We start from the raw sequence: 15560 nt of genomic DNA, 5'->3' as shown, positions 1-15560 counted from the left end.
ACCGCGAGATCGTGACCTGGCTGAAGTCGGACGCTTAACCGACTGCGCCTCCCAGGCGCCCCAAAAAATTTCATATTAAAAAAAAAAAAAGAAATTTGTGTATAGAAATTTACTTTTCCTAATTAGTTGAATGAGTTATCTCTAACTCCTGATACTGAAACTTGAGTCAAGCACATGTGGCCTGAGCCTATCCTGGCAAGATCTCTTTGGAGGTTAGGACCAGAAGAAGGTTTCTAGCCCCACAACCTCTGCTGGGTGCCTTGGAGAATGCCATTTTTCTTTCTGAAGCTCAGTTTAACCCATCTGTAGAATGGGGCTTACCTACCAGAAGGAAAAGTATTTAAATAGGGTCATACATGGGAAGCTGCAAAGCTCTGCATTTATTCCACGTTTATACTCTCAGAGGAAGTAGCCACGTTCTCAGAAGAAAATTCAAATGGAGATGCAGACCTCTGGTAGGGGCAGGGCCAGTAAACTAAGAGGAAGGCACAGAAATATAACAAATTCCAGTATGTGACCCTCCAGTTACTCCATATTTGTCCCCATGCTGAGCCTTAGAAGGAGAAAAGAGGCCATACATCTCTTTACCCATTTTATCTATCACAACTACTTTCTCACTCCTTTGGTTGCGTGTTATATTCATTCAAGACATTGGAGTTGGTGGGGGTGGGGGTGTTATATAATTTCCTTAAGAGTCCACACCACTATCTTTCTAAAGACCAGTCTTGTTCAGTCAACTCTATGTTCTCGAGACAAGGGACATTTGTTTTCTAGGAGTCAAAAAGTCCAGGTAATAGGATTAAGTATTTAATATGCATTTCTTCACATAGGCATGTTTATCTCCTTATACCAATTAATCGCCCTTGTAAAGTTCAACAAAGTTTAATATTTTTTAATGTTTTGTTTGTTTTTTTTTTTTGAGAGAGAGAAGCGGGGAGACAGAGTGCGAGCAGGGGAGGGGCAGAGAGAGAGGGAGACACAGAATCCAAAGCAGGCTCCAGGCTCTGAGGTGTCAGCACAGAGCATGATGTGGGGCTTGAACTCACGAACTGTGAGATCATGACCTGAGCTGAAGTCGGACGCTTAACTGACTGAGCCACCCAGGCGCCCCACGTTCAACAAATTTTAAGATAAATTTGATACAAAGTCCATATGCAGAGATCAGAATATTTTACCTGGCTCTCGTCAGCTGCTGCCCTAAGCCATTCTTGCCACCCACAGCTCACTCTAGAAGACTAGGTTTCATGTGAATTTAAATCACCCGAGATCAGCTATGCATACTCTCAGAGCCAAGAATCCAAACAAAATTGGAATAAAACAAATCAGACTCTGGAAAATTAAAAATTCTGTGAAATTGGAAACCGCACCAAGATACTCATAATGTACTTTTTTAGGCTTTGAGGTGATGCATTATCACGGGCTGATGAATTTTATGAAATGGCAATTTTAAAACAATTTGTTAAAAGGTCTTTTCCACCTCTGTAGGGAGGTTATAGACTTTGCACAGAATACAAAGATTCTCACTCAAGGAAGATCATCACTAACTGAGAATGACCTTGCTGTACAAAGTCAGGGCTAATGGGCAAGAACAGAACATAGATGCGACATGTAACACCTCTGTTCCTGAAAATTCCAGCCAATAGGTCCCGAATTGCATGTAATGTTCGCACAGGTTATTCTACACTTACTTCTCTATTCCCAAGGGCAAGACCAACCAGCAAGCTGTGATAAAGGAAAACAAGAAATTCTGACCCTTACTTTTTGTTAGTTCTCTGAATTCCCATGAAAGTAAACAACTATCATATATTTTTTAAAATCTGGAACCTGTGACCTTATTGAAATGTCTTATGAGGGAGTCGATAAGAAACAACTAGACCCTACCCAACGCACTGCAGGTGACCAGTAAGTATTTGTTGTTTAATGAATCATAATACATTATTCTCGGCAACAATAAACCAGAACGTGAAAATGGAAGTGAATAGGTTCCTCGTTTTTCCCGAAAATGTTTGTCCTTGGAAGTTATATCATAATTCACATATGAAAAGCACAGTCTTCTTTCCCCTCACCTTGTCTAGAAAGTAAGCGTACGTGAAGGCGGAAATGAGAGAATCCAACTCACACGATTTATGTCCAATAACCACATGGACCTTCTCCAAGCGTTTGCTTCGATTCTGAAACACATAGCAAACAAAAAACATCACAATTTGACGTGCAACAGATTGATACAAAAAGGACAGTTTTCCATCTTTTTTTCAAAGGTAGGCCTTGGCTATATTCACGCACAATTGCAACAATTCCTGAGTTTATGCTGAAGTTTTACAGGAGGACATAAGATTGCACAACACGTTTAAAATTCGGAAATGCTCACGTTGTAGTGCACGGTTCAGGAACAGAAAATTGTGAGCTCACCACCTCAGGAGCCTCCCCAGGTGACCTCTGCCTCTGGCCTCCACGCGTGAAGGGCAGGGAGAGACCAAAGGAAGAGGCGGACCACTTCACGTTTGGCAGGCGGTAGTTTAATAAACAAGGAGACTTATTTCCAAGGCTTGTCTTGGGCACCTGCAAGATGGGTAGATACTCACATCCACCTGCCAGAATTTTAAAAATTTTATAGAGGCCGTAACTGGGCTCAGTCATGTGTGGTCTCAACACCACATTACTCTCTCAAGGCTGCATCCTTGGAGCAGCTCCCATGGTGGGAACGGTGGGCAGAACATACATTCCAAGGACAGGGGAGAGGGTGAGGAGCCTCCAACAGCCCAGGTGTAGCTCAGGGGTCAGCCAACAGTCACGTCCTCTAGATGACCTCTTCCAACAGAAGTGTGGTTTCATTAACATTATCACAGTCTGGGGCACATGGGTGGCTCAGTCGGTTAAGCATCCAACTTCAGCTCAGGTCATGATCTTAACGGTTCGTGGGTTCGAGCTCCGCATCAGGCTCTGTGATGAAAGCTCAGAGCCTGGAGCCTGCTTCGGATTCTGTGTCTCCCTCTCTCTCTGCCCCTCCCCCCATTCATGCTCGCGCTCTCTCTCTCTCTCTCTCTCTCTCAAAAATATACATTAAAAAAATGTAAAAAAAAATATTATCACAGTCTAACTTGATATGAATTGTATCTCTGAGTCATAATTTTTTAGTAAAAGATTTTAGTCCAAAGGGAAGTTCCATAGTATAGCGGCCCCCCTTTCATCTGCAAAGGATACATTCCAAGAGCCCCAGTGGATGCCCAGAACTGCTGATAATACTGAACCCTATATATATTCTGTTTTTTCTTGTACGTACATACCTATGAATAAAGTTTATAAATTAGGCCTAGTAAGAGATTAACAACAACAGTAATAAAATAGAACAATTACAGCACTATACTGTACGAAAAGTTGTGTGAATGTGGACTCTCTCAGAATATCTTCATGTACTGTACTCACCCTTCTTGTGATGGTGTGAGATGATAAAATGCCTACGTGGTGAGAGGAAGGAGGTGAATGACGTAGGCATGTGACATAGGCCACTCTTGACCTTCTGACCACGTGTCAGAGGATCATCTGCTTTTGGCCTGCAGTTGACCGCAGGTAATAGAAATCATGGGACATGAAACCAAGGATAAGGGAGGAGTAGTGGTTCTATGTCATTTCCTTGTATAAGATGTTCTTAATTTGAGAGACAGTGACTTTTTTCATACGTTCTTGGCACGCAATACACAATTCGGTAGTAATTTATTTTCTCAGGCCGCATTTTGGGTGTCAAGAAATGTTCTCTCTACAGTACATTCCATAACTTAGCAAATGAAAGTATAACACTTTTCCTCCCCCCAGGAAAGGAATATGGTTAGTAATATTGCTTTAACAATACAAATCAGTTGCTATTAAAAAATGTATACAGTCACGTCTCTGGAAGAGAAGGCATATTGTTTTCTTTCCTGGTTTAACGTAATAGTTACTTAAAACTCCTTTATAGAGTTGTGACCTCCTTGTGAAATACTAGGTTGGAAATGCCAAAGAAATGACTGCTTCTAGAAAATTCTACAACAAAACTGTTCAATAATGATAACTGTAATCAAAATGAACCTCTTTATAGTATGCCAGAGGTGACACATATGTATGCTTCCCCCACTTTTCATCCTTTGTTTTAACTTCTCTTCTGAGGACTGACTAAAAAGCCAACTCAAGCGCAATACTGCTCAAAATGGCTAGATAAAAAATTACACTGCCCACGACTATTCCCAGAAAGAGACTTATTCTTTTTTCTACAAAACAAAGAGAAGGCATTATTTGGTAACCTACTAGGAACTTTACAAATGAATCTATGCAATTGTAATTGGTGGCACGGGCCTACTGATGTCAGAGTCAGAAACAAGTTTTTAAACAACCAGCTTGTGGCCCAAGAAACATAATAAACTAAAAATCTCGAAGGAAGTTTTAAAGAATCTATCAATACAGAGAATAATAGCGGTATCGATATTGCAGACGAGTCATCTAATATGTAATATTGCTGAATTAAAATAAACGTGTATTTTTCAAAGATACTGAGATGATGATAGTTAATAAAACAACATGACTTGAAAATACAATATAAACTCTCTGATTATAATTACAACACCCCGCCCCACCATCACCACCAACTTTAACCCCCCTTCCGTCATCTCTCAGCTTCCTTCCCCTAACTTCATAAATTACAAGCTGGCTCACTTGTACCCTTGGGGGATTCTAGTCTAGGCCCAGTTCTCATCTAAAAGCCGGACTGCTTCTCCTGTGCAAGACTGTCAGATGTTCTAGAGGTACCTACAGAAATTTAGGTAAATGGAATTATACTCCATTACCACACAAACAAATGCATTAGGAAATCATATTACTGTAGACAGCTGTTCTTCCGAGAAACTCGAAGGTCTAAGTAGACATTACCTCATTTCTCCTCTCAGATCTTGTAAGACAGACAGTAAGAAGATTAACAATACTTTTTATAGGTCAGTGGAGTCCGTGATGGGGCCAGGATCATTCCCAAACCCCATGGCCCAGTACAGGGAGCCCTCTGCTCTGCCCTGCACCAACCACCCCACAATGCCATAATGACTTCACCTACAAAATGAGTGAACATGCATTCTAAATATGCATTCTAAATATAGCAAGGTTTCAGACATTTAGAGCACCACACCAAATGACCCCAAAGCTGACCTACCTGCCTTCTTGTCTAGGTTCGGTAATTCCTAGGTACAGCTCTTTGTTCAACACTCAACTTGCATGCAAGACGTGGAGGAACCAAGAAGATTTGTGTGTTAGTTTATTTCTAAGACCAAGCCAATTACTACTTAAAAAGAAAAAACTAGGGGCGCCTGGGTGGCGCAGTCAGTTAAGCGTCCGACTTAGCCAGGTCACGATCTCGCGGTCCGTGAGTTCGAGCCCCGCGTCAGGCTCTGGGCTGATGGCTCAGAGCCTGGAGCCTGTTTCCGATTCTGTGTCTCCCTCTCTCTCTGCCCCTCCCCCGTTCATGCTCTGTCTCTCTCTGTCCCCCAAAAGATAAATAAACGTTGAAAAAAAAATTAAAAAAAAAAAAAAAAGAAAAAACTAAAAGAAACTAAATAAGATTGTGAACCCAAAGCATGTTGGACCAATTCTCACAACTCAGGAATCTTTGAAGATTATTATTTATTCGTTCTTGTCCGTTTAAAGGGGAAAAAAAGTACACGCCATCTTACAGGTCAGACTATAGAAGGTCCCGGGACAGAATCTTGAGGGTTCTTTTCGATGCCACATGCCTCTCTTTTCATGCTCTCCTGTTTCTCGTCTGACCTGCCTTCTTCTCTCACACTAACCTCCTTCATACTCATGGCCTCTTTGAGTGCCATTTGCTTATGTCTGCTATCTGCGGTCAATGCCCCAGGTCCCAGCCTCCAACACTATCCTCCCCCCCGACCCCACCCACTTCCATCAAAATGTGCCAACCTGGTGCCCATGCTATCAGGGACCAATCTGCTTCTCCACAAGCAACTCCATTCTTCCACTTAAAAAAAATTTTTTTTAACGTTTATTTATTTTTGAGAAGAGAGAGACAGAGCATGAGCAGGGGAGGAGAGAGAAAGAGGGAGACATGGAATCTGAAACAGACTCCAGGCTCCGAGCTGTCAGCACAGAGCCCGACGCGGGGCTCGAACTCACAGACCGCGAGATCGTGACCTGAGCCGAAGTCGGACGCTTAACCGACTGAGCCACCCAGGCGCCCCTCCATTCTTTCATTTTAAAGAGACTTTCTAGGGATTATGCCATAGTCCAAAAAGATGACCAGAAATTTCAAGTTGGCTGAAAAAGTTGGAGCGGACAAAAGCAACGTCACAATCAGAGGTAACTTTGGTGCCTGCCAACGAGCCTTAGGAGTGAGAGGCTCAACCTCAAAAAATCTCAGATGTTCCTAAGTGCATGAATCCTATCAAAAACCACTAAGATGTAATTGAAGTGTAGCGAAAATTAGAGATTAGAGCAACCAAGTTCAGAAAGACCTCTGCCTGCTTAGAGGAATAAAACATAAGATTAGTTATGTGAACTCAATCAGAAGGTGAGCTCAAGAAACATGTAGGATTTGGCTGTTCAAATTGGGGGTCAAGAACCAGGGAAAACAGGCTCCACTTTCAAGCTTCCCAGCACAAATGACCTTGGCAGTGTGAACAGAGCAAGCATAGGGGTCAAGTCCCGGCAGAAAAGACTGGGGATTGATTTCAGGTGTCCGAGGACGGTAACAGGGGTCCTTATGAGGCCTATTCTGGTCTATTCTGTGACAAAGGCCCCATCTACAGGGGCAGCAGGTTCAGGGAACTGACTTGATCACAGTGATACTCTCGGTACACGTACCTCTCAGAGCAGGTCTGTGGACCTTTTCCTATTTCACATCTCCACATATTCATAGACTCACAGATGTCCAATCTTAATATCTACGTCCCTTGATGCAGTTCGAATTAGCAGCTGAATTATTTACAAGCAGATAAATTATGCCCAAATAAAAGTGATAATTTTATCAATTAAATTAATTATTGTCATTCAAGTAATAAAAATCTATTTGCGCGATACAGCAGTAAACCAAACGGACGACAATCCCAGCTCTCATAGCACCTGCGTTAGTTGCAAGGAGATACAATGAACCAGATAATTAGAGAATAATTTGAGGAATAGGGTACACTGAGATGAGGCTCATTTGAAAAGGTGACATTTGAGAAAGACCTCAAGCCAAGAAGTGGGACCTAAGGATATCTTAGGCCAGGAGAATAGCAAGGGCAAAGGCCCTGAGGTGAGAGGATATCCGACATGTTCAACAAATATTTACTGCCTAGTGCGTACATTTTCTAAATGTGACTTTGTAAACTCCTAGCCAGGAGTGAATAGATCTGGCAAGTAAATACCCACTCCCTAGTACTGACACAAGTTCACCAAGCATTAAAGAATCTCAGGAGACAAAAGATTCATCGCCAATGCCTATACTCAATATGGCGTAAGCCCAACACAGAATGGAATCCTGATTATGCATAGAAATAGATACTATACTGCTTTGTCATCTACACTTCCAAACAGATGGGCAAGATCTTTCCTTCATCAACATATAAAAGAAAATATATTGAACGTGCCAGTGTTTGAGATCACAATTTTGATATGCTTTCAAAGTGTAATCCTACACAACACTAAAATGAGCCTTCTTAATGAAGTTTACTTATCTCTGACCATTAAAGGGAATTGCACTTGTCAGGCAAAAAAGCACTTTTCCGACACACCCACAGAAAACAGAATCAATCAGAAAGAAGGCTTCTAGGGCCCTGATGGAAACCTAGTCCCTCCATTAGCTTGGGGTTTTTTTTATAGACATATTATTTATTGCCTAATTGGCTAACATACAGGGTATACAGTGTGCTCTTGGATTTGGGGATAGATTCCCGTGGTTCATCGCTTACATACAACACCCAGTGCTCATCCCAGTAAGTGCCCTCCTCAATGCCCATCACCCATTTTCCCCTCTCCCCCCACCACCTCCCTGCCATCAACCCTCAGTTTGTTCTCTGTATTTAAGAGTCTCTTAAATACAGAGGCACCCCGGTGCCCCTCCAACCCACTTTTCTTAAAAAGCCTATGAAAATGTTTTCAAAAATAATTAACTGAAATGCATTGTGCTTTCCCTCTCTCCACCCCCCTCCCATCAACCCTCAGTTTGTTCTCTGTATTTGAGTCTCTTATCCTCCATTAGTTTTCTAAGAGCCATATCCGCTGAGAAACGAAGCTGCTCCCACTGATGACTGGACACATCTGAAGTCCCATTTTTAACATTTAGTCAACAAGCCTTGCAACACAGTTATGATTTCTCAGACCCATCCTCCTCGACCCACTTTTCTTAAAAATCCTATGCAAATGTTTTCAAAAGTAATGAACTGAAATGCATTGTGTTTTGAAAACATTGTAGACAAAACCCACAGAAGTTGGGAGAGCGCCTTTCCTATCACACGGAAGCAACAAACATTTCTAAGGCCCTCATCCTTAACCAACAAATGAAAGAGCAAGACGACAAGAAGTTCTCGATTTATCGAGTGTTATCTCCAAAGAAACCCAGGCAAAGAAAACAGTTGGCAGTTGAGCGGGTGTTTCCTTAATTACTTCTAATTCCAAGTCAATGAGGGGTCACCCTTCCTGGAGGCTGCCTGTGGGTGGTCCAGAAAAGGGCCTTGGTTCCTCCCTAGGAGACTCCACATGCCTGTGGCTGCCATGATTCTAAGTGAGAGGACTCAGAGGGTGAGTGGAAGAAAGACTGACATGCTGCTCGTCACCCCAAAGGTCCCCAACTCCACATAAGTCACAATCATCAGGAAAGCCAGGTAGGAGGGGATACAAAAGGGACCACGGCCAAGTGAGCAACAAAGACACAGGGGATCCCCAGAGTAACCTGGTCCTCCAAAGGCCCCAGGTCAGCTCTGCCAGAGATAGACAAGTCTCGTCCCTTGTTCATTTGGTAAACAAAGGAGATGCTTTTGCTACTGGCCCTGGGTTTAAGATAATATCTATGACTCCTCACCTTCTGAATGTCTCATAATCTTATCATTACCCGGATAAAGTTTGCAAGTCCAAGGGAGAGGATGCTGGAGGGAATAAAGGACGTGGCATCCACTAGCAGTCCAAAAACAAAAACAAAAACAAAAACAAAAACAAAAACAAAAATGCTTATCACTCTGTGCGTGTCCCTAGGTCACCGGGATTTTTCCTGCTGATTGAAACCTTTGTAGTTTATTTTCTATCTTTGCTTATGTTTCTGGTTAAGAAAAAAAAATACATGAAATTATAAAAAGGCAGACACAATGAAAATTAATAAACCAAAGATAACTACTGTTAAAAGTTCAATAGTTATTGATTATTCACATTTTTAACTTGTATATATATTAACACATGTACTTTACAAAAGTAAAGTACATTCTATTCCCACTCTATATTAGATGCTTCCTTTTGAATCCACTTAGTATGCTATGGACCTTGCTCAAAGATCGAAACTGTAGATCTTTATTCTGTTTAGCTCAAGGATTGCAACTGTATGAACACATATGTGTGTATAAAATTTCTGGAATCAGCATAAGTGCCTTTTAAAAAAGAATCTCCATGATATCGGCAAATAGGATACTCTATTCCACTGGCCATCTACTCTAGTTTCATTCTAATGGCTATAATTAATTTCTTCCAAGAGTTGTACCTCAGGTCATGTCTCAAAGCAAAAACATTTACCAGAATCTGCAAATTCGAGACACAGACATTTTATATTACATTTTCTCATAAGTGTCCTAATTTACTTGGTGACGTACTAGATGAATATAAACCAAGGAATTAGGAAGACGCAAAAAGCTTTCAATGAGAAGACTCAAATTATTTTGAGGTAATTTGTCTCACTTACTGATAAAACTGAAACCTAATCAATTCAGATAAGTATATATTGCCTATAACCTCTCCCCTCACTGTTTTCCCAACAGACCCCAATCATTTTTTCCCCTCAGGATTCTCTTTGCTAAGCTGGAGAATACTCTCTCTTAATATCTCTCATTTGGGGAAAAATAGGGGCTGGGAGTCACGTTGAGCAGATTCAGCTATAAATAGCTCAGATCCTATGCACCTGCACCTCCTGCTATATGGTCAAATGCAGAGGCCATTGTAGATAGGCAGTGGGAGACCCAGAAGCTAAACCCAAGCATTGCCTGAGGCCCTTCTTTCTTGGGTGGGTCATGTAGGTCCCAGGTTCCCCTTGGGGTCAGGCTCCTTTTACTGGGGCTTTGGACACGTTCTCAACTGAATCCATTCTTCCTCAACCTGTTTGTTGCCCACCTTGAACATAGAATGTTCTCGAAAGGAGCGACCTCATATATCTGGTTCATATACTTCTTCTGGTTCATAATAGTAATGGGAGACAGAATTGTTATTTACTTACAGCATTTCATTTTTTATATTTTCATTCAAGATTCTCTTTCTGACAATGTCCTCCGGGGACAGTTTTGGGGGTGGCACCACTATTTTTCTTCCACAGCTTCAACCATAAAAGGTCAAGGATGATCCACCCCCCCACCCCCCGCCCCAACACACAAGTTCTTACCTTTCCCGAAGAGCCCCTATAGCAATTGCTCCACACAGACTGTCTACAGATTATTATTTTCCAGCCATTTTACTTTGGGGAGAAATGTGTCCAAACATTTACTACCAACTGGATGGGACAGCTCTTCCATTTCCCATTTCGGTGCCGCTTCCTTTCTAGTTTAAATAGATGTCTTGTGCCAGAGGTTTGCCCTCCGTGCTTTTACACGTCTCTGAATCACTCAGCCTGTCCCTTTCCAGACTCAAGAGCTGTAGTAATTTTTGCCTCGCCTCATATGAGCAGCATCCAGGTCTATGACCCTTCCCTTTGCCTCCTCTGACCTTCCGCTGTCTGTGCCCCATTGGTGGGCTTAGACCTCACTGTAGACTGAATTGTGTATCCCCCAAATTCCCATTTCCAAGCCTGAACCATCAATGTGATGGTACTTGGGGATGGAGCTTTTGGGAAACAATTAGGTTTAAATGAAGTCATGAGAGCGGGGCCCTCCAGATGAGAGCTCTCATTCTCTCCAGCTCTCCCTCTCACTTTCTGTCTCTCTCTGTGCCTCTCTGTCTCTCTGCCTCTGTCTCTCTCTCTCTCTCTCTCTCTCCATCTCTCTCTCTCTTGAGATGATCAGGAGAAGAAGGCCCTCACAAGAACTCAACCATGCTGGCACCCTGATCTTGGACTTCCAGCCTCCCGAGCTGTAAGAAATAAATTTCTGTTGTTTAAGGCACCCGGTCTGTGGTATTTTGTTACGGCAGCCCAAGCAGACTCGGACAGACCCCCAGGTTGGAGTCATTCCAAAATTCAAAACCACCAAGCAGATTCCTGAACTTTAGGGAAAGCTTCGACGAGCTTCTTTTACAAAATGGTTGCTGTCAAAGCACTATCAGAGTTTTAAAGACCAAATGAAAAAGAACACCCCTGGAGTGCCTGCGTGGCTCAGTTGATTAAGTGTCCGACTCTTGATTTCAGCTCAGATCAGGATATCATGGTTCGTGAGATCAAGCCCTACATTGGGCTCCACACTGACAGCACAGAGTCCGCTTGGGAATCTCTCTCCTTCTCTCTCTGCCCCCCCCCCATGCACACACACACACATACACACACACACACACACACACACACACACACACACACACACACTCTTCTCCCTCTCTCTCTCTCTCTCAAAATAAATAAACTTAAAAAATATGTATTTTTTAAAGTGTAAAAAAAAATAAAAAGAAAAAGAACACCACTGCTACACATGTATAGAAACTATACCCATGTCACCAAAGGCTAACTTATTCTGTCAAATTTACAGTTAATTCATACTCTCATAGTAATATTAATTACTGTATAAAATATTTTTTTAATGTTTATTTATTTTTGAGAGACAAAGACACAGAGGTGAGCAGGCGAGAGGCAGAGAAAGGGGGAGACCCAGAATCCGAAGCAGGCTCCAGGCTCTGAGCTGTCAGCACAGAGCCCAATGGGGGGCTCTAAGTCACAAACCTGATCATGACCTGAGCCGAAGTCAGACGCTTAATTGACTGAGCCGCCCAGGCTCCCCGAAAATATACTCTTTATAAAACATTTGGAAAATATAGAGACACAAAGAAATAAACCCTTAAGACCCAAAGTAATCACCATGAACATTTAGCGAACCCGTTCCAACCTTTCTCTATATTTTTATGAGCGCTCTCTTCTATAGTACTGTGATCATATTACACATAATATTTTGTACACTCCTTTTTTTAAATGTTAGTTTTGAGAAAGACGGAGAGAGTGAGCAGGAGAGAGGCAAACAGAGTGGGAGACAGAGGGTCCAAAGCTGTCAGCACAAAGCTCAACTCTGGGCTCGAACTCACGAAACATGAGACCATGACATGAACCGAAGTTGGACATGTAACCCTCTTAGCCACCCGGTGCCCCTAACCTCTTTTTTTTTTTTTTTTTTAACAACATTTAGGTTATTCTTCTAAAATTCTGAAATATAAATGTTGTGATGGCCAGGGAGAATATGTGTTTGCTTTTGTAACACCAGTTGCCAACCTATTGCTTTTGCATACAGTGGTGCTCAATAACTACTGAAAAAATAAATTAATGAATGAATGAAGGCATTTAGTGGATAGACTATTCTTTAATAAGGATAATTATATTTAGTCAATCCCCTACTGTTGCAGAATTAAGTTATTTTAATTTTTTATAATATAAATAAGAATGCAGGGAATATTTGTAAGCTATTTTTGTGCTCATCCTGTTATTTCTTCAGGATAAACTCCTGAATTTTACACTTCTGGGTCAACGAATATAAGTGTGTGTGTGTGTGTGTGTGTGTGTGTGTGTGTGTGTTTTCACTATTGAAAGAGAGAGCGAGCGCGTGCGTGCACGTACACACACTCACCAGCGGGGGAGGAGCAACGAGAAAGAGGGAGACAGAATATGAAGCAGGCTCCAAGCTGCCAGCGCAGAGTCAAACTCCGGGATTGAACCCACAAACCGTGAGATCATGACCTGAGCCCAAGTTGGACGCTCAACGGATGAGCCACCCAGGTGCCCGCGAACGTAAGTGTTTCAATGCTTACCAGAAGGGTTGTAGAAATTTATATAGACACACCTGATTTTTAAACCTGCAACTCTGTATTTAAGCATGTAAAGTTAATTTGCACTTATTAAGATTTTGAGTGTTTCACATCATTTTTTTTATATGGACACTAAACATTAGTGTCTTCATATGAACTTTCCCTCTGCATATCTTTGAGGATGTTTATCCTACTCTCATTGACAAACAAACTATTAAAATATTATTAACGTATTCAACTCTGGCAGCATCCATAAGATATTATTTTGTCCTGTGGTTTGGGGCATCTATAGAGCAATAAATTGCATTAAGGATGCAATAAGCATGCATTATTTAATGTGGCATCATCATTTCAAGCGCTAAAGAGCAATGATACAGTCGGTACCATATTTTCCTCAAAAAAAGGAAAATGTGTTTTCTGAAAATGTTGTAATAACACAGGTCAGACTCTGTCTTGCTCTCTTAGCTCTTAGCTGGAGTGCATTTACTCTTCTGTTTTGTAATAAGCCTCGGGTAAAAATGCTAATGCAACTTAAATTTGAATCTAAAGTGTTGAATGTGTCAAGAGTTAGTGTATTTAAAAGCAGTGAAATTTTGGTAGGAAAAAGGCACCAAAGAAAACAATAAGACTAAGAAAGTAGATCCTGAAAGTTCTCATCCCAGGAAACACATTTACAAATATTGAAACTAACAATGTTATATGTCAATTATATCTCAATAATATATATAACATATAACTCAGCTAGCTCAATTTTGTATTTAAAAAGGAATAATAAATGATACATAATAGAGCAGGAGATATTTGCATAATATTTTTAAATTCTTGGCATTAAAAGGGCGGCATTTCTAACCATACAAAGTGTTCCCACACTTGATTTAGAAAAAAGACAAACCAATGGAATAATCAGTAAAAGATATAAATGGACAATTTTTTAAAAATGTTTATTTATTTTTGAGAGAGAGAGAGAGAGAGCACGAGCACAAGCAGGGGAGGGGCAGAGAGAGAAGGAAAGAGAATCTCAAGCAGGCTCCACGCTGTCAGCACAGAGCCTAATGCGAGGCTTGAACTCACAAACTGTGAGATCATGACCTGGGCGGAAATCAAAAGTCAGACACCTAATGGACTGAGTCACCAGGGCGCCACTAGAGGGCAATTAACTGAAGAAGAAGAACATACGAAAAGAAAGTCAATCTCATCAGTAGTCATGAAAATGGAAATCAGACCTACAAGAAAATGGCATTTTTTGATTATCAGATTGGCAAAAAATTAAGAGTGTCAACATCCATGGTCAGTTAGACTGTAGGCAGTAGTAAGGAATACTACAACCAATGAGGGAAAAATTTGACAGTATCTACTAAAAAGCAGAGTGTTCAAACTTTCTTTTCAAATGTTTATTTATTTTGAGAGAGAGAGATATATATATATATGTATGTATGTATGTATGTATATATGCATGCATGATACATACATGCATATATATAGGGAGATATATATATGCATGTATGATACATACATGCATATATATAGGGAGAGAGAGAGAGAGACAGAATCCCAAGCAGGCTCTGTGCTGACCTGGGACTTAATTCCATGAACCGAGAGATCATGACCTGAGCCAAAATCAAGAGCCAGACACCCAAATGACTGAGCCACCCAGGTTCCCCCAGAATGTTCAAACTTTTTGACCCAACTATTTATTCCTTTTCTAGGAATCTATTCTATAAAAACAAAATCACCCATAAATATGGGTATTTTAAATCCCTTATTAGTATTTAAAATCCGCTGCTAAATATGGCTATTTAATAAAACCCCAAAGAATGTTTGCTGAAACAATATTTGTAATGGAGAAAAAGGAAACAAAACGAGAAGCAACCTCAATGTATAACAATCAAGGAATCGTTGGAGAGATTACGGAATATCCATAAAATAGAATCCAAGCAGCTGCCGCCAAACAAATGAGTTAGAGCAATACCTAATGACCTAGAAAGATGCATTCTAATATTCTTCCCGTGTCATCACATGGCTGCTTCTTCCTGCCTGGATCCCGCCTCTCAGAAGAAAAGCGGGCTGTGGTTTCCACTCGGGTGACATTGCCTTCCCGCTGACTGCACTAGTAAAGATCGCTTACTAGGACATTGCTGTCATGTAAATTTCTGACCCCACCCCTGATATTTAGATTCATAGGTTTGCACAGAGTCTAAGAATGCTGTGACTCAGATCTGAAAGAAGACTCGTGATTAGCTCCCACGGGCCATCGAGTCTCTGTCAACTACAGAATGTACCTGCATTTGGTTCCCGGAAGGGATTGCTCGAGTTGCTCCAAATCAAGTACAATTTCAGACAGAATCACTGGTCTTACGTTATTAAGATTTACTTAAGTTTCAAGGTAGGAGAGGCGTTAGGATTCACCCAGCTGAAACCCATCAACA

At 41.3% G+C, this 15560-nt stretch overlaps 1 protein-coding gene across 8 annotated transcripts in view; it reads right to left on the bottom strand.

Annotated features, from left to right (window-relative positions):
- The window catches only part of PRUNE2 (prune homolog 2 with BCH domain), a 274947-nt gene that overhangs the window by 209930 nt on the left and 49457 nt on the right, over nucleotides 1-15560 (bottom strand). For 7 of the 8 annotated variants that reach the window (XM_040449313.1, XM_040449305.1, XM_040449310.1 and 4 more), the window contains exon 2: nucleotides 2067-2171. In XM_040449313.1, coding sequence (XP_040305247.1) covers nucleotides 2067-2171 — 105 coding nt within the window. The remainder of the gene's footprint in view (nucleotides 1-2066; nucleotides 2172-15560) is intronic. The other variant, XM_040449312.1, reaches the window with a different exon arrangement.

This window comes from Herpailurus yagouaroundi, unplaced genomic scaffold (assembly GCF_014898765.1).
Source record: "Herpailurus yagouaroundi ecotype Mexico unplaced genomic scaffold, PumYag 199, whole genome shotgun sequence".
Taxonomy (NCBI): Eukaryota; Metazoa; Chordata; class Mammalia; order Carnivora; family Felidae; genus Herpailurus; species Herpailurus yagouaroundi.
Note: the sequence above shows the minus strand (reverse complement) of the source record. Positions and strands in the feature narration are given on the sequence as shown.